This window comes from Aulonocara stuartgranti (assembly GCF_965226115.1).
Source record: "Aulonocara stuartgranti genome assembly, chromosome: 5".
Taxonomy (NCBI): domain Eukaryota; kingdom Metazoa; phylum Chordata; class Actinopteri; order Cichliformes; family Cichlidae; genus Aulonocara; species Aulonocara stuartgranti.
The window spans coordinates 11,940,407-11,966,211 of NC_138943.1; the positions used below are offsets into that span (position 1 = coordinate 11,940,407).

The 25,805-nt window shown below is 41.3% G+C and overlaps 1 protein-coding gene across 7 annotated transcripts in view; it reads left to right on the forward strand.

Annotated features, from left to right (window-relative positions):
- The window catches only part of chd6 (chromodomain helicase DNA binding protein 6), a 94,928-nt gene extending 71,966 nt beyond the window's left edge, over positions 1-22,962 (forward strand). For all 7 annotated transcript variants that reach the window (XM_082534404.1, XM_082534403.1, XM_082534406.1 and 4 more), the window contains 16 exons: positions 2,935-3,013; positions 5,152-5,209; positions 6,378-6,750; positions 6,934-7,142; positions 7,703-7,800; positions 8,398-9,228; positions 9,569-9,823; positions 11,374-11,695; positions 12,016-13,557; positions 13,646-13,797; positions 14,182-14,445; positions 15,297-15,935; positions 16,121-16,360; positions 16,545-16,685; positions 16,955-17,059; positions 17,618-22,962. In XM_082534404.1, coding sequence (XP_082390530.1) covers positions 2,935-3,013; positions 5,152-5,209; positions 6,378-6,750; positions 6,934-7,142; positions 7,703-7,800; positions 8,398-9,228; positions 9,569-9,823; positions 11,374-11,695; positions 12,016-13,557; positions 13,646-13,797; positions 14,182-14,445; positions 15,297-15,935; positions 16,121-16,360; positions 16,545-16,685; positions 16,955-17,059; positions 17,618-18,877 — 6,568 coding nt within the window. In that variant the 3' untranslated portion in view covers positions 18,878-22,962. The remainder of the gene's footprint in view (positions 1-2,934; positions 3,014-5,151; positions 5,210-6,377; positions 6,751-6,933; positions 7,143-7,702; positions 7,801-8,397; positions 9,229-9,568; positions 9,824-11,373; positions 11,696-12,015; positions 13,558-13,645; positions 13,798-14,181; positions 14,446-15,296; positions 15,936-16,120; positions 16,361-16,544; positions 16,686-16,954; positions 17,060-17,617) is intronic.
- The last annotated feature ends 2,843 nt before the right edge of the window (positions 22,963-25,805 follow it).

A 25,805-nucleotide genomic window follows, 5' to 3' on the forward strand; every position in this document is an offset into this window, starting at 1 on the left:
ACTGCTGGTAGTAGTGTTCACAGCAGGTTGCCAACACATCCTGTCTCCTCTTGTTCCCTGTTTGTATTTGTTTACACTGTCACCTCCCCGCTCACACACCTGCTTTACATACTGAGTGTGAAGATTGAAAGCACGTAGACATACAATTATAAATGCACAGGGTGGAATTAAGGTGCTTGTTATGGTGATAACAACCAGATAATATTTTTCATATAGCTTACAGACTAACACGCTCACAGCTATTGTGAGGACATTATCATAAAGTATTCAATTTTAGGCTCACCATACCCATGAACAGTTTATAAGAACTGTTAAAATCAGCTTCAGCAGTAATGTTTTCTGGTAGTTTCACTATACTTGCAAGTCTTGCAAGAAGAAGCAATGCTGCCAGGAGCCGCGAAGGAATACCTGTCAGAGAGGGAGTGAGCCAGAGAAATAGACGACCGAGAAAAGTGTGGGAAATTTATTTTCTGGGTGCTGCTGCTGCCTCGGCTAATGGTAGCGCTGTGAAGATTAGACGCATACATTTGAACAGGAAGCTTTGATCCACTTCCTGAAGGTAATTGAAGTTGTCGTTCGCTTTGTTACCTGTTCAACCTGAAGCTGCGCCCAGCTGAGCACAGCGACTGTGTAGCAGGAAGATTTTTTCATTTCATTTTTTCATTTATTTATTCATTTTCAGGCACAACAAATACCTATATTGAACATAAAATACACAAAACAAAAAACAAAACTTGCCTGAAAAAGGAGTGGGACGAAGAAAACTTATTAAATCCCACCCCTATACTCACTCATCAACAAAAAAAAACAATAAACTTCCCGCAGCTACGCCCATCATTGCATACAGACCCATCAACAGCCCCGGGCAGATACAAGCATCTAAGCGGCAGCTCGCAACCAACAATTAGAGCCTTCATAACTGAATACAGAATATATAAATTATAAATTGCATTACCACAGGTAACAGGCAGTAATAACTACAAGTAACAAACACACATACATATACATACATATATATCTACACACACAAGTACATATATGTACATACATACGCACACTTTATTTATTTTTTTTTTATTTTGGAATCCATACCAGCAATGGTAAGAGGACAGACATTACAGAGCACTTCTAGTCTCAAAATGTTAACTCTGCAGGGTTCCTACAGAGCTTTGAGAACAGGATAGGAGAAAATAAATGAATGCAGGGAGACGATGTTACAAGGATGAAATTGTGCATGCAGAAGCAGTAGTACAGGAAATGTGGCCATGCAGAACCTGCACAGGTGTGAAAGTGTTTTGTGTGCTAATACTTCTCTTTATTGCTGCCCGAGGAGTTTTTGCTTTATGTTGAATCTACAACACACACAGCACAGGTGTGATATTTTTGGATGTTAAAAGTTTTTGAAATGCTGGTAGGAAGCCTTCCAAAAGAAACAGCAATTATACATAGAAGGATTTTTCAGGACTTTTGCAGAAACCTAAAAATACATTGAGGAAATAAAAATCCATGAGCGATCATGAACAATGCTTATTTAATTCATTAACAGTTTATGCAAGTGATCATAAATAATGTAAAATCTAAACATGAATTCTCATTTCTGTCTTTACAAAAAATAGAAGAAAATTTGGTACTACAGGAAAGTTCCTTCCAAGATGAATAGAAGTTCTTTATTCACAGCTAATAAACCCTTTTATCTTTTTAATTTTTTTTCCTTTAAGAAGTGCCCTTAATTAACCCATGTGCTGAATTCATTTCAGTGAATTCATTAATTCATTTTCCCCAGTAAAATTGGAATCGCATTGGTGCAGAATTTTAAATAAATGATTAAATAATTTGATTTAGAAGACAGTCATTTGCAAACCCCTGCGACAGACTCACAGTCTGACTCGCAGAGTGTATCCTGCTGCTATACAGTAGTTCTCACTCCGGAGAGGCAGCTGAATGGCCAGCGTGATGGTTAGTAGCAGGTGAATTTTTGAAATTAGAAAAAGGGTGATTTTCTAAAAATTTCACATCGTCTTGCCTGTTTGACAAATAGGGGGGAAAAATAAAATGCTTAACTATGTCGCCATAGCGTCTACCCAACCAAAATCTGCATGAGGGAAAAACTATTAATTTCCTCCCTGTGAAAATGCACAATGGAAATAGCAACCCACATTCAAAAACATGAACATATGCCACAAACATCAAATCTCTGCAGAGACCCATCTGTCTTTTTTCATTAGCAAATTTTGAAATATGCTGTGCACCAAAACATTGAACAGCAGTTCAATAGTAGCTTATAACTAATATCAGACATTAGAATAACCACTCTGCTCTTTACTGGGTTTTTGAGAAATTTGTGAAGAACTAAAAAGAGGAAATAAATAAAAAAAACAAACAATTTAAACCAGCATAAGGAAACTAAAGCAGATCTGTGTGGAGCCTGTGATGTGACTCCTCAGTGAGGCTTTGTTTTATTTTTCATAATCACATTTGTTTTTCTTCATTGCATTAATAAATTGCCACCAACAAAATGTAAGAAGATGTGAATTCATGTTCAGCTGTTTTGTTATTACAGTACCCATCACTCCACACACACACACACACACACACACACACACACACACACACACACACACACACACACACACACACACACACACGTGTGCCATACAAAATGGTTTTTTTTACATCTTATCACATTGTCACAGCTCATAATCTGGCAGGCTGTTTGTTGTTGTGCTTCGTTAACATCTTTTTCTTCTTCTGTCATCGTGTTTTCCTGCCTGTATTTACTTTTTTTTTTTAATCTGTTGTCCTAGACTGCACATTTACTCTAATTCATCCCCCGAATTCTGTCCTTACATGTGTTGCCCAGTCGTATATGGTAGAAGCTCACTAGGATATTGTTATTAACGCTTTTCTCCTCTATGTTTTTGTTTCTCTTGTCAGCGCATGCAAAACTGAGGAGACGAAGGATGATCCTGAAAACAAACCAGATGGAGGAGAAGATAGAGACGAGAGCAGCAAGGTGAAGTAAAAGCTCTCCTGAGACTATATTAGTGATATGTTTTTTGTTGTCTTCTCTTCCTCTCTCGCTCTGCACCATGCCACAGACAACTTGAGATTTCTTTGAATACTTTCTTCCAATGTGTTATAAAAAAAAAGGAAAAGTAATTTTGCATGGGGGAGGGGGATTAAAATTGCCTCAGGGAAGAATTTCTTTACGTTTTGGACATTTGCAAGCTGAATACTTGCATGGCTACTAGGTACTATTAAAATAAAATGGTTGAGTTAATGGTGCATTTTTAAACGCTCTAATACATTTGACAGCAGAACAGATAATGTTTTCCAAATGCAAAAATCTCATCTCTAGGTTTTTATTGCTTACTGAGTCAGGTTTCATTTGGCAAGTCCAGCGTGACTAACATAAACTCCAAAATGAAAGTTTAACCTGTGAATATAAAAGCTGTCGACCATCTCAAAACATGAATTCCAAAAATATTTTTTGGCTTAAGATCAGTTTTTGTCAATCTGTAGAAACCTGGCATTCACAGGGAATGTGTCTTTGTGATATGATCATATAGTCCATTTCAATAGTTCATAGTTTAATAACAGCGTGGTATTGCATTCATTATCATTTATTTTACTCCTCAGCCAAAACGGCTGACGGGGTACTGCCGTTGTTGCAGCCAGGACATCCATGATTGTAAATGCTATAACTCGAGAAGCAGGGCGACATAAAAGTTTCAAATTGATACCATAGGTGCATCTACTAAAAATCTCGGATGACTTTGAATCTTTGACTTAGAGGTTGAGGTCACAGAGGTCAAGTTTTCTAAAATCTTGTGAATGTGATCACTTCAGAACAAAACAGCACGGGATTTTCAAATTCATACCCCGGGTGCATCTGTTAGGAGACTAAGGGGTACTACTGGCAGCTGCCACTGTTCTATAATTTTAATATTCTTACTGTATCATGATTTTAATTAGAATTATACTGGCCAGTCTGAAGAATCCTTCTAAAAGAATGATTTATTGTATAGAAGAATTGTTACTCTTACACCCTGATCTAGGGGTAAGGGGAGCAGAGCATATGAATCATGTGAGACCAGGTGATGTAAAAGGACAATAATACCAGACACACCAGCAAATCTAATGGGGATTGGCTGAAAAGAAGGAGAATCCTTGCGTTGCAGTGGCCCGCAAAGCTTTTAGATGCATCTTTGTTCCGACACAGCTGAATCAAATGAATGGCTTGTTACTGGGCCTTTGCCAAACTTGATTGCATTCTGAAGAGGTAATCCAACCCTTTGGTTCAACTGTGTTGGAGTAGGGATGCATCTAAAAGCTGCAGGACCGTAGCTCTCAAAGACTGGAGTTGGACACCCCTGCCATAGAGTATTAAGAGAGCAGTGCATCCCTACAAACTGTGCTGAAATTCCTCCACACTGATGTGAGAGACTTATAAAGTCATACAGAAAACTTTAAATCGTTGCTTCTAAAAGTGTTTTTTTTACAAGCTATTGAATCATAGGACACTCTAGAGTCCTTTTCACAGAACTGTGCCCATTCTGACTGAGACCTCGGTCAGGATTGAGATGCTGCTGCTGTCGTGAGAGTACTGTGCTGACAGGCTTTTTAAATGGCAAGATGCTGTGTTGGATATTAACCAGCACAGTTATCAACACGTAAGCCCACAAGGCCAGCCATTCAGGAGGACACCTTCTGAGGGACACTCAAGAGACCCTCAGAAGCAAAGAGTTTTTCTACAGTCGTAGAAAAACGGTGGATAATAGCATAGACAAGGAATAATCAGGGTCAGATAGAGCCACAGCTGTAACAATTACTAATTATTGGGCAAAAGAAACAAGCAAACAAAAAACAGAAAATGATAAAGGACATGATATAGTAATATTCACAAATACAGGCAAAATACACAACAAACCAAAAAATATTAAATTAAGGTAAAGAAAAGATGGAGTTAAAACAACAGAAGAAAATGTGATACAAAAAAATAATATTCAGCACAACGATAAAAGTAACAGCTAATAACAGTAACAGATAATAAAGAAATAAAAAGGTATATATTTTTAGCCAGGTGACAGAAAAGATGATTTTTGTGATTTATTTTTTTTTATTTTTTTGTGTGTTTTGTGTTATTCACAGGGAGAGGAAACCTGCTCCAGCACCGATACATCAGACAAGCCAGACAGTACTGGTCCAGGTGAGACAGTTACAAGTGTTACATACTAATATGAAGACCAAATGAAGAGTTCCACTACTCATTCAAGGACCAACCATACACATAATTCAAATTTTAATAGATAGCTTTATAATTTCTTGGCATTCGTGGGTTGTTAAAGGCTAACCTAACTTTTCAAATTGTACTTTTTCTTTTCTTACTCTGACGTTCTTTCAAATGGTTTGAAATACAGTAATTTCCCTCCACTCGATTACATTTCACTCTGTTCTGACGTGAGGTGTTTTAACACGACATTTCCCATCAAAACTTATTTCATTTTTCCACTGAAGTCTTGATTTCCTTAGAGCTCTACTAAGGACTTGGATAATTGTTATAATGAGGCTTGCTTCTTCAAATCTTTGTTGTAGTATTATAAGTGCAGTGACACACATTGTTAAGGGAAAGCTGCGATGCTCTTTTTAACTAGATTCAGTGTTGATTTCTATTTGAATCAAATATTTGATCACATGTTTCCTTTAAAGTTGGTATGGAAACATCATTTTACAGTTTTAATTTCAATTCTGAAATTGAGGTATTTATTTATTCTCCACCAAAAGCAGTATTAGTAGCTAAAGGTATAATATTCAGAAGTTGTTGATTACTCTTTTTAAACACAACATTTTATTATTTAAAGACATACAGAGAAAGAAAGAAAAAGATGTGGTTCAGTGAACGAGAGTGAAGCGTGTTGAGAGGTGATGCCGGTGCCAATAACCAAGCTGTGAATCAGAGATATGAAAATGTATTTTCTTATTCTTTTGCAGTAGTTTTTTAATATTTCAATGACTAAACACAGTCACGTCTGTACAATCCTGGGAGAGGCATGCTTCATCTTGCCTGCAGTGGCTTTTTTGCTTTTTTGCTTTCACGCGTGCTCTTCATATATCTGTGACACAGAAACGAAGAAGAGAAGAAACACATCGACAGCAATATACTCTGGTCCTTGTGTTTTTATAGGATCACACCCTCACGTTCCCTCTGAGCTGAACAAAATAAGAGAATACATAAATAATGCAGGCTTTATCCACATAGACACACATTTGTACTGAATGATAAGTGGTTATTTAGATGCTTCTTTTTTTTGTATACCTTCAAACACATCCAGTGTGTGAAGGATCTAACGTGCTGACTCTGACTGGCTTTTCTCCAGACTCTCAGATGTCAGGTGACCTGTGCACCCAAGATGGAACTTTGGTCACCACAACGACAACAGGAACCGGGACCGGGGTGGCAGCTCTCCATGTTGTCCAAGCCCGGCCCCTCTGGCCCACAGGCCCCGCCTTGACGGCCCGATTACGTCGCCTCATCACTGCCTACCAGCGCTTCACACTACGACGCGAGCCACTGCTCAGGCATGACTTTATGCTTCACGATGGCCTCGTTGGCATGGGAATCGGAGGAGCTGGAGCTGCTCATAGTCATCACGCTGGTGGGCCACTGGCTTGGCAGCTGGGTGAAGATTTAAGAAGGTGTTCTGTGGTCGCTACAGAACCTGACCCTCTGTTTCTGGAGTGGCAGAGAAGGTAGAAATGTTTGACATAAGACAGAGATACCAAGCTTTTGTCGTATACTTTAATCTTACCTTTGTGGCTCTGCTGCTCGGCATCTTCATTCAGACACGAACGCATCTGCTTTCACATGCATTTATATGCAGTTTCTCAGTATATGTATTTATCAGTCATTTGTATTTTTCTGTGACCTTTTAGGTGGACTCGTCGAGAACAAGCAGATTTTTACCGCACAGTATCATCATTTGGGGTGGTGTATGACCCGGAGAGGAAGGCATTTGACTGGTCCCAGTTCAGAGCTCTTGCCAGACTGGAGAGGAAGACTGATGAGAGTCTGGAAAGATACTTCAATTCCTTTGTGAACATGTGCAGGACAGCATGCAAGCTTCCACCCAGGAAGGAAGAAGGTACTGTTTATGATAAATATGCCGGTTGGGGTTGTTACTGACATCTGTGATGGACTTAGTTTATCAACAGGGTAACCCTTGCTAATTTGTATTATTGCTCAGCTTCATGTTCCAGTTAATGTTTTCTGGGCACTGCAGGTTTTTGGTTTTCAGCCACACTTCTTAAGCCTACAGTTAAACAATACATCGTTTAGACTTTGTCATAAGAGTGTCAACTTGCAGATCATTTTTGAGGACCTCGTCATTGGGAACATTACTGACCCCTGCTAGTAAAATAGCCTCCATAGATGTAGTTTTTATAACTCATTTAACTACAAATTGCATGTTAACATATAATTTACACATAACTTACTCTCCTGTATATACGCAGGATAAAACACAAAATCATTTAAAGACAGGAGTGACTCTTGAACACACTAATACTCTCCATCCCTTTTACTCTGGTCTGCATTTTTCCTGCCTTCTCCACTGTCTCTATGCCAACATTGACTGTCACTGTTTCCGTTTCTCATCCTTTTATTCTTTCTCTGCTTCCCCTCCCTTTCTCTTGCGTCTCCCAGGACTGGTGGATCCCGCTGTGATTGTGGAGCCTCTGACAGAAGAAAGAGCAGCTAGGACGCTATACCGCATCGAGCTGCTGCGCAAGATCAGAGAGCAGGTGGGCTCTTTGAAGAAACAAAGCTTAATAACAAATAGCGTCCTTTTCATCGATGGAACTCTGTTAGACATTGACTTCAAAGTTTATCTTGCTTGTACTGTTCTGAGTTTGTGTTGATGGTTTAGAGGGGTTCAAATTAACCTCATTTGTCCCTCCTTAGCTCCCTTCTTTTCAGTATCATCAAAAAAAGGCTAAAGATAAAAAAGTGAATCATCGGTGAACCTGTATACAAGTCATTAAAAAAAGACACTCCCTACAAATGATGTCATATCTAACCTCAGAATAGACATTTAGACATTTTCTACATGGTCAAAAGTGTGAACTGTTTATAAGTCAGACTGTTTATCATGCGTTAGGTTACACAGCTAAAAACTGGGGCTGAGGTAATGCCCACAGCTAACTCGCTAGTTGTGTTGGGGAGTCTAGTGCCAAGGGTCAAAACATATTTGTCCAGAAAGCATAAAACAAAAGAACGACACTTCTGTCTACTAAACCTGACCATCTCTCTGACTATGTGAATATAAAAATGGATAAAATGTAGACATTTTCATTCGGTTAAGAAAGTAGCTTGGTCTCTGAACTGCATCCCTCTCTCAGGTTCTCCGCCATCCGTTACTCTCAGCCCGTCTTCAGCTGTGCCGGCCCTCGCTCTACCTCCCTGTATGGTGGGAGTCTGGCAAACACGACCGCGACCTCCTTATTGGGGCAGCGCGCCACGGTTTGAGCCGCACCGACTTCTACATCCTCAACGACCCTCAGCTGAGCTTCCTGGAGGCTCACAGGAACTATGTCAGGGGACACCCTGCTCACCTTCATCCTCAAAGCCACCATCACCCTCATCACACTGGCTTGGCGACTCATCCTGGCATCTCATCCTCCTCCTCATCTCATCCCCAGCTTCCTCATCCTCACTGCTGTCTGTACGATTCGGGACTCGGTCGCCACTCTCCTCAGCCTCCTGAATATCCCCACCAATCCTCTCATCACCACCACCATCATCATCACTCGCAACACCCTATACCTCCATCTGCTCCCTCTCCTTCCTCTTCCTCTTCTTCTTCTTCTCACCCTCACCTTCACCCTCCACCATTGGATGCTCATGATTCAGCTTCACCAAGTCTGGGAATAGTTCCTGGCCCTCGAGGAGATTTCCTTGACTGTCCACCTTTGGATGAAACTCTGGAGCTGGGCACGCTACAGCATGACACCATGTCTGCAGATTCTTTACATGGAGGAAAGGTTTCCAAAGATGCCCTCAACGGTTTCCCCTTTAACTCAGCTGCAGGAGGTCAAAGCATGCTCAACTCATACGGTGTGGGTGGGACAGACCTGGATTCAAAACTAAGGAGTGATGTGCTCGTTGGTGAGCAGGGCTCGTCTGAGGAAACTGGGCTGATGGCACCATCAGTGGAGCTGGATCAGTTACAGGTATGCAGTGTTATTTGAGATAACTACTCTGATATTTAAATAAGACTTGTATAATAAACTATGTCTGTGATTGAAATGTCAACTGTATGGACTGCATGAGATGCTTTGTTTCTGCCCTAAGCAAAAAATTGAATTTATAGGAAATTTATAATTTATATGTTTTAAGCATTTTTATTGTCTGATATAGCAAATATCTGACGTTATGACACCTACTCGGTTAATAAAAATATAATAAAAATGTTTTTGGTCATCAACTAACCATTTGAAATTTAACAGTTCAAGTTATTCACATAGGTTTTCTTATTTCTGTGCTTTGACATCCTACACTTCTGTATTGCAGGCTCCCTGGGACAGTACGGACCACACTAGTCCTGCTCACCATATGTTCAATGAATCTGATCCAATCCTGGGTCCTTCTACCTTAGAGACGGGCTTCCTGGAGGAGGAGGATGAGGAGGCACAGGGGGGAGACAGAGGAGGGGAGGAAGGTGGAACTCTGGAGGAGTGTTTGGGCCTTCCGCCCTCATCCCCTCCTTCCCATCCATCAGCAGGCGATTCTGTTGAGCCACTGTCCTCAAGTTACATGCTCTTTAAGGTTGGTTTCACCAGCCTGTGCCCTCTGGATAACAGTGCCATCTTACAAAATAAATATAAAATGAATTTTAAAATCATCTTAAATGTCTTTGTGATCACAGCCCTCAAGATAACAATAATCTGAAACCCTTTTCATATTATCGGCTTAATGCTCAAATAATATAATGCAATGTGTCCAGTGGGGCAGACGGTAGATAAACATGGAAAAATTGCTCTAACAAAAGAGGAAAAAGTAAAGGGGAAAATCTGTTGTAGGGAATATTGAAAACACAAAAGTGCTCAGCTGCATTGTTAACTGCTGACACTTTGCCTCTTCTTTCGGTTAGTATATTCAATGAACGGGTTGTGTTTCAGTAAAGCTCAAATGAATGCTGATCTTTGATGTTTGTCAGGGTCATATTGCTCCAAGTGAAACTATTCATTGGATTTTGCATATTTTACATTTTAAGATCTGTAAAACACATTTGCCAAACACTAAGGGCTGCACTTATCAAGTATTTGCCAAATTATTTTCTAAAATGGCATCTTTTCAAATTCTATTAGATTAGATGAAACTTTATTAATCCCTCAGGTGGGTTCCTCCAGGAATTCAGTTTCTAGTAGCACAGCACCGACAGAAGTTGCGTGTTACAGATACAATAGAGGGGAATAAGAGTAAAGATATAAGCATAAATATACCATATATACACATATATAAATACAGAATATATAATATGGATAAATAGGGATACCAGTGGATTGCACATTTGAGTGAGTCTATTGCACAGTGATTATTGCACAGTCGAATAGAAGAAAAAATATTGCAAAGTTTGCAAAAAAAAAAAAAAAAAAATTGTAATAATTGAGAGAAAATTCTGAAAGACTTCTCAAAGATGGCCGTTTTAGCTGCAGTTTAACATCAATGTTAAAAAAATAGCATGTTAATTTTTATGACATTGGAAATGTTCATTATAGATTATGTTCACATCGTGCGATTTACATCTTTCCTTTTTTACCCCTCAGCCGTAAAAGGCTGATGGCATGTTGTTGTCACCCTGCAGGCGGCATGGACACGCGAGTTTGTGAATGTAATACTTTAGAGTAAGGCGACATAGGAGTTTCAAATTCATTTCACAAATGTTTTGATTAAAAATCTGGGATGAATTTGAGTCTCAGTGACCTCGACCTCAAGGTCAAAGGTCAAGTTTTCTGAAAATCTCGTGAATATGATAACTTGAAAACAAGGTGATGTAGAATTTTAAAATTGATACCATAGGTTGTCTACTAGGAGCTTGAGGGGTAGCACTGGTGTCGCCAGTATTTTTTTAATTGCAGCGATGAATAGCTTCGTGTGTGTGTGTGTGTGTGTGTGTGTGTGTGTGTGTGTGTGTGTGTGTGTGTGTGTGGTTTTTCTTTTTTTTTTAATCAATTTAAATGTTGGAAAGCTGCGACTTGATCACACCATCATTATACAAGTAAACTAAAGTTAATAATCAGTAGTATTATATTATTGCCAAAATGAGCAATGCCATTTAGGCTTCAATAAATCTAACACTTATATTTTGTGTCCAGGACATTGGTGTGAATGAAGAACCGAGTGCAGATCACACGGACCTGTCAGCAAGTCCTCCTCTGCCGTACGTACCCCCTCCTCCACTTTCTCTGTCTGACATCACTGCCCATGAGCCACAGGATGGACTGGGGCACTCTGATGTCTCTGAGAGCCTGACTAATCCTGTGGAGGATGGAGATGATCGGGAGGAAAGTACCGGCTTTGAGTTTGATGATAAGGAGGAGGAAGAAGTTGAAGACTTGTCAAGGGAGACCTTGGAACAGAATGTGGAAAAACAAAGAGACAAACATCTGGAAGGAGAGGAATGTAATCCAAACCAAGGTATGTCAAAGGGAAAATATTGAGCATAGTATTTAACCTACTTTTTTTTTTTTCCAGGAATGATCACAAATATTCAGTTTGTAAAGATGTACAAGTTGCTGTCATACATACATGTTAATATATCATAAATTATATCAGTTGCTAATGAAATGTCCTGATGTTTTAAGATTTCTTTAGGCCGTATACACTATGGCAAAGCCTCTTAATAACTTTAAACCGTCTAATGTTTTACGCCCCAATCTGAGGATTAAAAAAATGAAGAGATAACACCAACCACTGCTATGTCCCCTACATTACATCTCAATGTTTTTTGCTTGCAGGTGCAGACCAAAGTTTGGGAGTTTTGAATCCACCCATGGAAGTGCCAGAGTTAGAAGGGATAGAATCAGAGTCTGCCCTTGGAGAACAGGGCGAGAGGAAGGAAGTCTTTATCCAAATGTCTCAAGACCTCGAGGGTCGCTTTGACCAAGCAGAGCATAAAAAGGACTCACCCCAAGACGTGCACTCTTATCTTGGAAAGCTCGAACAGGAGGGCAGCCTATCTATTGAAGAGCCTACGGAGGAGGTGGAGGGGTTGATTTTGTACCAAACGGTGGAGGAACGGTCTATTGAAAATTCTCTTGACACTGAAGCATTGATGTGCAACACAACTGAAGAGTTTGTGCAAATGAAAGGAATTCCAAAAAAGTCTAGACAGGGCAGCTTGATGGGTCGCACAGATCTAGCAGATCAGGTAGATGAGATTTCCGAAGGGCAAGAGGATAATGTTTCTCCGTTTGATGTTCCGGTTGTACAACCCTGTGATGAGGAGGAAGAAAAGGGTTTGAAACAACTAGATGTCAAAACCAATAAGATGGAGTTGGGTAGCATTTACTCGCATTTTGGACAGCTCTCCTGCCCTTCTGTTTCTGTGTCATCCCCTACACAACCATCAAACTCTACTGAAACCACCAGAGAGAGCAACAGCATGGAGGAAGCCAAAAATGAAGCCTCTATGGCACACTGCAAGGGTTCAGACGAAGACCTGAACTTGCCCGATGGCAGCAGAGACTGTAAGAATAACGCACTAAAATTCTCCCTTGATCAGGACAGCAAAGATAACCTGCTCGATCAAAATGAAATCAAAATGGGCTCAACTCTGCCTGTGAACAACATCGACACAAAACCATCTGACCTTAAATTTTCTCATTTACCCGATGGTGAGGAGAAACCAGAGCAATTGTTGCTACCAGTCAAGATTGAAGATACCAAGACACAGACTATTGAGGATGTTTGCCCTGATAGCTCTGAAGTCAAACACACCAGTTTCTTTTCCTACCCCGTAAAGTCAGAAGGATTGGTGACCAAAGCAGAGCAGTTAGAATATCCGATTAAACCTGAAACACTGGAGACTAAACCTGAAGATCTGAGCTTTCGTATGAAGCCAGAGCATTTAGACACTAAACCTGAATTTTTTCAGTTTGTAGCCTATGCAGGTGGCAGCGAAGTCAAATCAGAGGTCAAACCATTAGCTCTGGGGTTTAGTGCTTATCCAGAGAGTCCTAAGCTTAAGACCGAGGCAAAGCCTGAAGACCTGAGGTTAGCAGCTTTTCCTGAGACATCTGTCATCAAGCCTGAAGCCAAGGCTGAGGGTCTGGGGTTCACAAGCTACCCAGAAAGTTCTGAGATAAAACCTGAGGCCAAGCCAGAGGTCCTTGGGTTTACAGCGTTATCTGAGGTCAAAACTGAGACAAAACATGAGATGTTGGAGGCAGATAGCACAGTCCTGACCCCAAAGCTTGAGCAGAATGATGGCCTAGTAGAAACCTCAGAAAGTGCAGAGTTGAAAGGCCAAGTAAAGGAGGAGAGACCCAGTACACCCGGTGAGGATGCTGAGACTTTCATGAAGTTAATTCACCTTTCACACTTAAATTCATTTGTTTGTACTTAACCCATTTCCATTTTGCACAGTGCCTGTGGTTGAAGGGTTTTCTGCCAGCCCCAGGTTTGCAGCTCCCATTTCAGTGTGTGAGATTCCTGACAGCCTTCATGAAACCAGAGAGCCAACCATCGCTCAGCTGTTACAGGAGAAAGCACTGTACTCATTTTCTGAGTGGCCAAAGGTAAAATATATGTTTAACTATTACTGTAACATTCTCAGTGATGTGTTTACAAAATATTTAACAGTAGACGTTGATTCTCCCGTGGTTAAAACATTTTTGACAGTAAAGTTAGAATAATTATTTTTATAAATTCTGCTCTTCCTCTTTTGCAGGAAAATGTTTTCGTTTTTGCCGATTAGAAGCAAAAATACCCTGTTTTGAGTTCTCACCGGCAATTTCACTGCTTTCATTTAGAGGACAGTGCTGACGCTGCTTAGAAAGTCTGAAAAGACAAAATGAGTTTTACATTTTAGCTAAATTTTGTGGCACTTGGTACACTTCTTGTAAATTAAGTTATTCGTGTTTATTAATTAATTTCTCCGCTTATTTTTATGGCCCCTGTAGGATAGAGTAATCATCAACCGCCTGGACAGCATCTGCCACGCCATCCTTAAGGGGAAGTGGCCTTCATCTAGCGAGCAGTATGACTCACCAGCCGCCCTGGCTGCCAACTCCTGCTTGGCCAACAGTTTAGCCCAGCACCACCAACACCGAGCAGGTTTTCTCTCCACCACGGCCTCGGGCTCTGTCCCAACCCAGGCCAGGGTGCAGCAGGCGAATCCTGCACTGGGATTTTCCATTCCTCCCCCTCTCACAAGACTACCTAAGGTGAGACTCGAAGAGTGAATGTATATATTAACTCCCTTTGTTGCACATATCGGTGTATCTGTCATCTGTCAGCATTTATCTCTCCCATGCCATGGCTCATACAAGTTGTGCCCAGTTTGCTTAAAGTGCTAACAAGGCTGACTTTAGACTGACTATAATCAACTGACTGACCAGGTCTTTGCAAAATGCATCATGAGTCTGACCGAGTTTTTCATTTTCTGCTAAAGATTTTGTTTGTTTGTATGTGTCTCCTTAACTCTTCATTGTTATGTTCTATATAAAATATAACTGCAATAGTTATAAATAAAACTATTAGCACTGGGCACCTCTAATCCACACCATTGCTTTGTTGCTTATTGTGAAGTTTCCTGTCTCAGTAATGTGTACTGTTGATAATATAAATGTGGAGATTAGACTTGGGCAAGTTGTCATATATCTATAAAGACACATTTCATATATGCGAGAGTGAGAATAATGACCAGATTTGTGTCTCTGCTTTGAGTTTATATTCTGGCTGCTTAGCCTTCAGCGTTTTTATACCAAGAGGTTTGTTTACAAAATGTTTGACACCATAGGCCAGCGAACAGATGGATTATGAGCTGTTTGTTCCGTGTCTCATACTTTCAGATGTAAACAAGTTAACTTGTCAGGTGCCTGAAGCAGCATCCAAAGATGACACACTCACTCTCAGGAAAAAAACAAACAAAAACATTTTAAATATCTAACAGTTTTACCCAGGTCTAGTTGACAGCCGCCACTGTGTTGTGTCTCAGTCCATATGTATGTTTAATAAAGCCATCATCTCTCTCCCATTCTTGTCTACCCCTCACCCACCCTGTCCACCCTGACAGTACATGCCGCGGGGCGGCGCATGCGGGCGCGGAGCTTGGCGCCTTACCTCCTTGCCTCTGTTACAGGAGAGGCTTGTGGCTCCTGCCTTCCTCCCTGAGCTCAAACGAGCAGGAGGTCGGAGGTCTTTCGACTATGAAGCCGCTGCTGCGGCAGCTGCCAAGGTTTTAGCTGGAAAATCTGCATCGTCATGCCACACTGCTGTTACCACAAGCTCCAGTAGTGATAAAGCACCCGTGGTTGCTCCGCCCTCTCACCGTACAGGAGCCATATTGATAAATGGCTGGCAAGAAGCAGCCATAGATCTGACCAAGTCTTCAGGAGAAATAAGCACCACGAGTAGCATTGGAACAAATGAAGCTGTGGTTGCACCAGGAATCAGCCACCTCAATGCTGGTGCGGGCAGCAGTCATAAGATACCACCGCCACCTCCCATCACGGCCCCGCTGCCAGGCCCCGTGGGAATCGACATGGCCGGAATTCTGCAGGCGGGGCTCATCCATCCGGTAACAGGACAAATAGTTAACGGGAGCCTGAGGGGAGATGATTCAATGAGGAGGAGGAGAGGGAGGAGGAGAAATGTGGAAGCTCTGTACTCTGAGTTCACCAAGAGCCGAGGACTGCACCTCCCTGAATCACAGGTGGGTAGAGGGAGGAGGGCCTTTTCAGAGTAAGGGCATTTAGAATAGTTGCACTTACTTCAGAGTGAAAGAGAAGCACCACCGAGAACATTTTGGGGACAAAAAACAAAAGATAAAGTTGATTAAAAAAGAAAGAAGAAAGTAAATCTTGTGTTATCTATATGTGTCTGTCTCTCCATGTACAGGGCCGGGTTGAGGTGATCAGCCACTCTTCTGTTTCCTCCTCCACCTCCTCGCCATCCCCCTCTCCCTCAGAGCGACCTGCAGGTCCTCCCACACCGTCCTCCTCTTCTACTCCCACCCCAACCCAGACACCTCCTCAGCCAGAGATTGTGGCCATTGATAGAGAGGCAGCCGGCAAAGGTCTAATTGAGTGGCTGAGACAGAATCCAGGCTACACCATGGATCTGCCGGCATTTGCTCATGTAAGTCGAGGATTTCTAGGATTGTAATGCTCTAAATCCTGCTGTGTTGTATTCTTTATATTTTGCCTTTTCTGTATTGGAATGTCCTCTGCTGAGGCTACAGTTGAGCACTTATTCTTTTATGCTCAGATTAATTGGCACTTACAACCTTTTTCCCCATCTACCCTCCCTGGCTACTGTGCAGTCTGGTGCAGGTCTGTTGCATGGTTTTGTAGAGCGTCCCAAACAGAGGAGGCATCGCTGTAAAGATCCCACCAAGCTGGATATAAACTCTTTGACGGGGGAGGAGAGGGTCCCAGTTGTGCACCGCGGCACTGGACGCAGGGTAGAAAACACACACAGACACGCATATAAAATACATGAAACACAAAAATCAAATAAAAGTGTTCATTTTAAAACATAAAACTGAACCAATGAAAGTTCAGCCATGGGAAGTAGAAGGATTGCTGTGTTATTGCTTCCTTTGCTGCAGTTTGGTGGCGCTTTGCTGTCCACCAATAATACAGGCTGCCTTTGAGTAGGGGAAGCTAGAAAAAGCCTACATACAATTTGATATCATTGCAACTACACTGTGCTGGTTTTCCTACTTTGCAGCTTGGTGGTGCTATGGCTCCGGCCATAAAGGAGCTCTCTAGATGGTTGGATGCCAACTCGGAATACTATGTGGCTCCAGACTGGGCTGATGTGGTCAAACACTCTGTGAGTATGATACTGTGTAGCATTGGATGTCAACAGGGTGTGTTTTGCCCCTCTCTGACATCAGTTGTAAAAGACAACGAGCCCCAAGTGTAACATTTCCTCAGAAATGCCATGCACATCAAGCCTGTGTAGCAGGATATCACAGACTGCAGAAGGCTGACATAAGAAGCTACAGATCTTTTTCTGATGTAGAGAATCAGGCATGAGTTGTAATTACTGCCACTTTTTAGGATGTTTTTGTGAAAGCCCTGAAAATTTTGAAAATCTGTTGCGCTGAAACTTATTTCACTCTCATTCAGTTAGTTGTATAGTTTTCATGCTAAAACAACCAATTGGTGCCATACTAAAAATGCAAGTATGCAAGCAAGTAGATTTGGAAAGAGATGTAGCGTCATCTCTACTCTCACAGGAGTGTCAGACCAGTGAAAGACTAAAAAAAAAAAGATGCTTTTAATTGTCCTTTTGAATTTTCCTATGGCTGTTCTTCTACCTGCGATACTTTGTCAGTTCCAGTTGTTCTTGTGCACTAATGTGTTGTCTCATGGCCTCCTCTTGCAGGGTTTCCTTCCTGAAGGGAAGTTCTCTCGGATCCTCACAGAACCCGTCAACAAGGACCCAAGTTCCCGCCGCCGTGGACGTCGACCTCGCAGCGAAATGCCTAAACCTCTCCTGTCCGTCTCGGACTCTTCCTCACCGGGTCTCGGTCCTCCTCTCTTCATGAATGGTGGTTTGATTGGCAGCATGGACTCCATGGTGGCCATGCAAAGTCTCCGCAGTGGTATCCCTGGAATTCCCATCTCTGGGATTATGGCAGCTGGATTCCCGCATGGTTTCCCTGCAGCTGTCTCAGCGGGAGGAGCTGGGGGGTCTGCCGAAGATGCCAAGAATGGTCTGAGTATGTTACCCATGATGCTGCATGGAATCCCACACCCCCATGGGGCTGCAATCCCACAGCATGCTTTGTTCAGCGTTGGCACCATGATGGCACACACGCCACCGCCACCTTCTCCTCATCCCAGCTCCTCCTCCTCCTCGACTTCCTCCTCTTCTTCAGCGTCTGCTGTGAAGGTCACCACGACAACTGCACCGTCTGCAACTGAGGCGGCCAGCCCTTCTTCGACAACGCCTGCAGAAAGAGAGGGCAGCGCCCCTGCTGCTGGTGGCGAAAAGGACAGGACGCGGGAGGAGAAAGGCGCTGCAGAGGCTAACAAACGACCAGTAGCGGCAGAAGCAGCAGCCATCATTACCTCCACCACCAGGGCCCACCTCAGCTCTGCACATCTTGGAGCTGGCACTGGCAGCCATCTTACCTTCAACCCTTTCCTAATCCCGGGCATGTCCCACGGTTTGCTTTACCCACACATGTTCTTGCCACATGGTGGCATCATGGCACTTCCAGCCATGCCCCCTGGTGCAGTTGATAGCTCTCCAGGCAGCCCCAAGAGGAGAAAGAAGAGAGGAAGAGAAGAAGGCGAGCGAGAAGAGGAGAGGGAGAAGGCAGCAACTGGAGATGGAGAGGAGAGAGAAAGTACAGATAAGGCTGGTGGTACCTCCCACCCAGGCACCTCTTCATCTCCCTCCATCCCCTCTACCTCAGCTTCAGACCCAGACCCAACTCCAGCTGACGAGCTCCAGACTGGGCAGGGGAATGCAGAGGGTGGGTCTTCAGAGCCCCAGGAACCGGACTCCAATGACCACACTGAGGGAGCAACAGAAGACAATGAGAAAAGATCGGAGGAGACAGGAGAGGAGGCAAAGGAGGAGGAGGAGAAGCAGGACACTGAGGAGCAGAGACAAGTGGAACAAGAGGATGCATAGAGGAGAGGAACTGCAGAGGCCTGAAGGACAGCCCACTTCCTGCTCTCTCCTCCTGTCTCCTTTGTTGCTCTCCTTTCTCAGCTGAGCAACAGTGTAAAATTTGTGCCGTGTCTGTCAGTCAATGTCCATGTAAAGACTTTTATTATGATGATGACTAATAATGATGACGATTATATTCAGCTCGGTCATGTTTATATACCAAGACCCCACCCACCCTCTCCACTCATTCATTGTATACAAAGAAAACTAGTGTAAAAAATGATCCTCTCTGTAGTGTTCTCCTTCATTCTCCATTGAGACTGAGTCGGGAGGGATACTTCTCAACAGGAACACACCCAACACACACCGAATGCAACCTGGCCTGACCAAGAGCAACTCTGACCGTAGTATTGATACCGTTTTAGGCTCAAGGTGAGCCAAGGTGGACAGGCAGCTTTGGTTTTCGCCTGGTTTGTATGGACACAAGGATGACTGGGAAGGTGGGGCACAGCTGCCAGAAGTGGTTTTTCCGAAGTTATTTTTCTCACCACAGTTTGGAAATTCTGAAAAGCTCATGCGGGGGAGCGATTAAATCTTGTGTTTTGACACACTCCACTAAATCTAGGGAAATTTGTGCAATGTTCAATGTTCATGCCGACTAGATTAATCTAAAAGGAGAACAGTCATTCAGATATGACACTAAAACACCTTTTCCTAGTTATAGTAACAGAAAAAACAACCTAAGTATCTAAATATGCAAGAGCCAGTGTCTGCTGCAGAAACACAACAGACCCACAAAGATTTTAGAGAGTAGCCCTTTTGAAATGTATCTAAATCACGTTGATATGATTGTGGGCGTTATTGAATAAAAGTATGTTTAGTGCATTTAAAAAGGCTGCCAAATTAGAAGAAATTAATTTGTCTCTACTAGTTTTATACCTAATAAAGTTAACAAAATTGTGAGAATAATGTTAACTAGAAGATCACAAAATACGAGCCAGGTTAGTCCATCCCAGTCACGAATGTTAAATCCTAACTTTAAGATATTCTGCAAGTTCTCCATGCTTTAGATGCATATTTTATTTTAATTATAATGTTATCATGATTCTTAATATTGTGTTGCTGCTGCAGTAACTCCTCCATAAAGTAGATCACAAAGATAAATCGAACTAGATTATGAATCCAGATTCCCACAACAGCAGTACAGCAGAAATTCTGAACAGCTATCAAGAGAGGCTTAGGCATATGCTTTCTCATTTGCTTTTCTTTATAAAGGCAAGGAACAATCATGAGATTCATTTGTTTTATTACTTTTATTAGCTCATGTAATTTTATTTTTTAACTCAGCCACAAAGTCACTTTGGGAGACCCCCACCTCCCTCCCTTCCCCTCAAGTGGTTAGCTCTAATCAGAAAACATGAAAGGGCAGGAACATCAACCCTAAGCTCATCCTGGCCACCAGGGGGCAGTAGGAGGTAGATGTGATATCCTGTCTTGCAAACACAGGAGTGGGGAGGAGGGCTGTGGGAGAGTAGAGGAAAAGAAGGTGCTCTTTTTTTTTTTTTTTTGGTCCCTTGGGGTTCATCAAGTCCTAAATTGCATTTACTTACAACAAATCAGGTAACCAGCATCTCATCAGGAACAGTGCAAAATGATGCTGCATAATGATTACAATCATGACCTGTAGCATCAGTCGGTCCTTTTCCTGTTTTTCTCCTTAGTGTGTTCAGAAAGAGATTACCTGTGCTGTGTCGATCATCTGTCCAGGGAAAGGGAACAGTCTGGTTTTTGTTTTTCTTTTTGTTAGTTTTTTTTTTTTTTTTTTTAAAGAATGAAGAACAGATAAAATAGGGAGAGGAGGGATATGGTAGTAGTATGAATCACTCTGGCTTTCCCCCGTCACATTAATTTTAATAGCAGTTCATACTAAGAGTTTCTAAATATGTAAATCTATCGCTGTATATTGCTGATTTTGTTTTTTTGTTTTAAGCGCACCATTGATTTCTTCATTGTCTTTACTTTGTTCCTCCATTAGGGGGAAGAATACTTGACATATGCGCAGAGGATTTTTGCATAGAGCTTAGTCCCAGTTTTTTTTTCTGTATCAAACAGACTGTACTGTACATTAAAAGGATGCAAGTTGCTGGTTTTATTCAGTCTTTTCACGACAGGGTGTGTATTTTGGGGGTAAATGTCAGATGTTTCTGATGTAACGTATAACTTCACTTCTTTTTGTTTTCATATATGAAAACATTATTTTTGCACAATGTCTTTTTGTGAATGTTAACCTGTTTCAGTGTGGTCTTTTACTTTCCATTGTGTGTGTGTGCGCGTGAGTGTGAGCGTGCGTGCGTGTGTGTGTATGCGAGAGTGTGCTGTAATGGGAGAAAGTGTGTATGTGTGCATGCATGCGCACACATTTTGTGGTGGAGCAGTTTCTACTCTGTTTCGTCCTTACAGGTCACATTTCTTGTTGGGGAAAAAAAAACAAACATAGTTGTTGCCTTGTCACAAGTTTGTGGCTACATATAATTTATTATACTTTTCTTTTGCTTTGCCAAACTTTCACCAAATATGACATTCTTTTTCTGTTAGTTTCATTATGTATTATTCAAAGTAAAATGCCTTATTTAGCGAGTATTTTTTTGTATAGATGTTCAATTACATCTCCTTATTAGGTCATGTTATTGTTTGTCTTTCCTTTTTGTTTTTATGCGTACACGGCATTGGTGATGTGCATTATCTTCAGAAGCCAATAGTAACGGAAGGTACCACTGCTCAAATCGCTACATTTATCCCTAAAGGTCAATCAATCATCCCTCAAAGCACAAATGGAGAGTTAACAAAAAGTGACTGTTTGCTTACCAGTGCCTCTAAAATTGCTTTCATTTCTCTTTTTGTGAGCCTCACTTGCACGCTATCTTGACTTCACGTTTCCAGTGTGGCGATTATCTTTTGGAAAGTGGTTAACATTTGAAAATCTAAGTGTTGGATTTTATCATTAGATGATGCCATGCTGTTCTTTAAAGGGAAATTCTGGGATTACTCAGTCTGGATCTAAATTTCAGAGTCTTATTGAAGAGTTAGGGTTAGCGTCTGCAACTTTCAGAATCCCAAAGTTAAACTTGTAGGGTAAATACCGTGCACACTTTTATTGACTAAAGCTGTAAAGTTAATGGAGATGAGCGCTGCACCCTAGCTGCTCTGCAGTTCACTGCTGCAGTCGTTTTTAAAGCTTTTTTCTTTGCACTCAGAGCTGTAATTATTCATGCTTCGTACCCTGACCTGTTACATTCTTAGCAGTGTTTAGCTTCTCAAATCTCCACAAGAAATCTGCTGATAATTAGAGGAATAAGACACAAGCTGGGAAATATCAGAATTTCCCTTTGAGGAATGCTACTTAATCTTTTAGAATTCTCTTCCTTCACGGGGCCTTGTGTCTGGTATCCAGCACATCTAGGATGATAATGCGCACACAGTATGTATGCAGCCTAAGTATTTGATTGTTGTCGTGTGTTATTCGAGATTCCCGAAAGAGCAAATCAGAAGGGGAAGCCAGTCGCTTTGCACCACAGATGATTTATCTCAAAGGAACGGGCAAGCGTTGCGTTCCAGAGGTCATGTGTGCACATCATTTGCTGTTAATGGCTTATTCTTGTGCAAAAACTTGTGAAACAAACTTGCAGGTGCAGTATGTAACCACAGCTCGGGGGCGGGGGGGTTAATCAAGTCGACTGGCGATGGCTCTGTATTGTCTCTTCGTGTCACACCATGCCTTCTTTAACAGTGTTTTTCTTTTCATTGAAGTTCTCGTTGGTTAACTTAAATGTTCTTCAAAACAGTCACCTCAAAAATGTAAACGTTTATCTCTTATCATAAAAAAATGTATTTATTGTACAGTTCTCGTCTTTACGTTGTTGACTGACCAGTGGCTGGTTTTGTTAAGTTTTCTCAAAGACAAAAGCATTTTGGTTCACGTGGAATTTAAAGTATCTAGTAATGTCACATGCCCTGTTTTTTAATTTGTCTTCTTCTTCCTTCCTTTTTTTTTTTTTTTTTTTTTAGATGTAATTACATCAAAATTAAATGGTTAAGAGTTCTTAGAATACCTCCTCTTTATTTTGTCTGTGAAGGTTCTCAGTCATCCAGGTCATCGTAGTCGAAGGAGCTTGCCAAGAAAAGCGTCTGGACTTCTTTAAGTTACTTGAAGACGTTTCACCTCTCATCCGAGAAGCTTCTTCAGTTCTAAGGTCAAATGGTGGAGAGTCCCAGATATAAACCTAGTGGGAGTATCCCCCCACAGAGGGATGTTCAATTACTCCCACTAGGTTTATATCTGGGACTCTCCACCATTTGACCTTAGAACTGAAGAAGCTTCTCGGATGAGAGGTGAAACGTCTTCAAGTAACTTAAAGAAGTCCAGACGCTTTTCTTGGCAAGCTCCTTTGACTCCTCTTTATTTTCTTTTCATAGTCCCCACGGTAATCCAGCGTGAGCCACCCTTTGGTACAGTCTGCAGATGCAGGATCCTTTCTAAAGCTGCAGTACAGTAGCATACTTTTTCAAAAACCTGTTTTTATTTTTTCCTCTAGAACGAGAAGATGACTGAAAACTAGCAGGTTTTGAAGCTGACATTGTAGGGAATCTGCAGTTCAAACAAGTAAAGTACCTGAAGAGTCTGTCAGATTCATGACGTGTTAATCATGCATTTAAAGTTCAAACTGCAAAGTTAGAACTCTGAAAATATCTACAACATCATGCAAATATATCGCACTAAATCTGGTTAAGGATGTTATATATTTGTTTCTTTCTCCATCCTGATAGGCTCAAACTAACAGGTTATGAAGTCTTTGTGTTATTTGACAGTGTTCGAGGTTACATTAGGGAATGATGAGTCTTATTCATTTCCATAGTTCAGGCCTCCTATGTGGCTTATTAGAAGAGCACCCCTGATACGCAGCCTCAGAAGTTAAAGAACCCCTGAAAACAATCCATAAAAATAAAAACATTAGAACTTATTTTATTTGTCAAGCCAGTCATTACAAAAGCTGAAAAATATCAGTCTCCATATGTGTTTTTTCCAGTTCATTGCAATCGAATTTCACAGACACTAAAATGTTTTCTTGGCAGAAGACAAAACGTGAATTATTGCCCCGGCAATTATTTTCTTCTCCTTTGTCAACTTCAGACATTAATGTGGTGGAAAAGCTGTTACCTTTTGATATACACTCGTACTACCAGAAGTCGTCAACATGGGTTTATGTCGAAAGTGACAGGAACACCTGATCGTAATTTATCTTTGAATTAACAGCCATGCTTTTCTTGAATTTGCTTTTAGCTCGTTGCACCATCTTACCGAAGGGAAAGTGTCATTTAAAGTTTGAAGCGACCATGAGATTTAAAAATAGCATAACTGCAGTTTAGGTATAATGATGACAAATGGTGAAAGGCAACTGTAAAATAAATCTTTAGACTGGATCTAAAAACGTCACCACCTTTGTCCAGTTCATGTCTGTGAAACTGCCCTCCAGAACCCGGGGCAAGTTGAATATTTGACTGTTCGCAGGCCCTCTCCAAGCACTGCTGAACCAAGTGCAACGTAATTCACCAGGCTGTGATTCACTGGCTGATCCTGAAGTCAGAAACCCGGTCATTAATAAATAAGTTATGTGGTGGGGTTTTATCTTTTTTTTTCTTCTTTTTTTTTTTTCTTTGTAAGTATAACTCTGTATTCCCATGTGGACCAATCTCATGAGTCAAAACATGGTATGTGTGATCTTTTATTGTGCAATAAAAGATGACTTTCAACTTTCTGTTGTCCGTGGAGAGTAATTAACTAACTAAACATGGATATTTTAGCTGATATCCTTATGTAATTCTGGTGTTTTTGCTTTTCTTTTTTAGTTTATAGACTGTTCTTGCTCAGCTTTCTGCACATTGTGTACTCGGAAAGATGCATTGGCCTTGTAATGCTGTTGTATTAGTTAGCAGCAATGTGAAAATATGTTTGCTGCTGGTGTTGTGTAAAGGAAGACCTTCCACTTAAGTCATATCTAAAGGATTCAATAGTGAGAAGTACTTAGTGTTCATCTGCTGTAAATATTTTTTTTCTATCTGGATGTCATATTCTGGAAAAATGACCTGACACAGGACCTGAAAGATTTATCTGGCCCTTCATGGTCTAAGTGGAAAATTGGCTGCTGAGAAGCAACACTTAAGGAAAAAGCAGGAAGAAAAGGCTGAGGTTACACTAGAACTGGACTGAAAATCAGTGGCAACAGGTCTTATGGAGTGAGGAGTCCAAATTGGAAACTTTTAGTTCAACTTTTATGAAGGACATCAGGAGAGAGTTATAAAAGTGAGTGCCATCTTTAAAACACGGTGGAGGCTTTGTCATGGTTTGGGTTGCATGGCAGCCAGGAGTGTTTGGGATCTTGTCAAGATTGATAGAGTTATTGTCACAGAAAAGTACTGTCTGATCCAACATGCAGTACCATCTGGAAGGCAACAGTTTCATATTTCAGTCTCAATCACACAGCAGAACAGATAATGGAACACTATCAGTCATGGTTTGGCCTCCCCAAAGCCTGGACCGTAACATTATTTAAGCACTTTTTGATCATCTCAACAGAGAATGGAAGGAAAAAGGTGGCCAACATCCAGAGAAGAGCTCTGAATGTCCTTCAAGAAGCCCGGAGAACTGTTCCTGTAGACAAAGAGACTTCAGTCTGTTAAAGGTGAACAATATAACATGAAGATTTCTATTAGATACTTTGAGTGGACAAAAGATCTCACTCAAACAGATCAACTCAATTTAAAACTGCACAATGGATGCCGCATCAAAATAAACATTTATTGAAATGTACACTCGTGCTGTGGATAAAAAAAAAATACCACTTTGTCCTTGAAATATTGATAAATACATGCAAGCAAGCTGTTAAAAGACAAA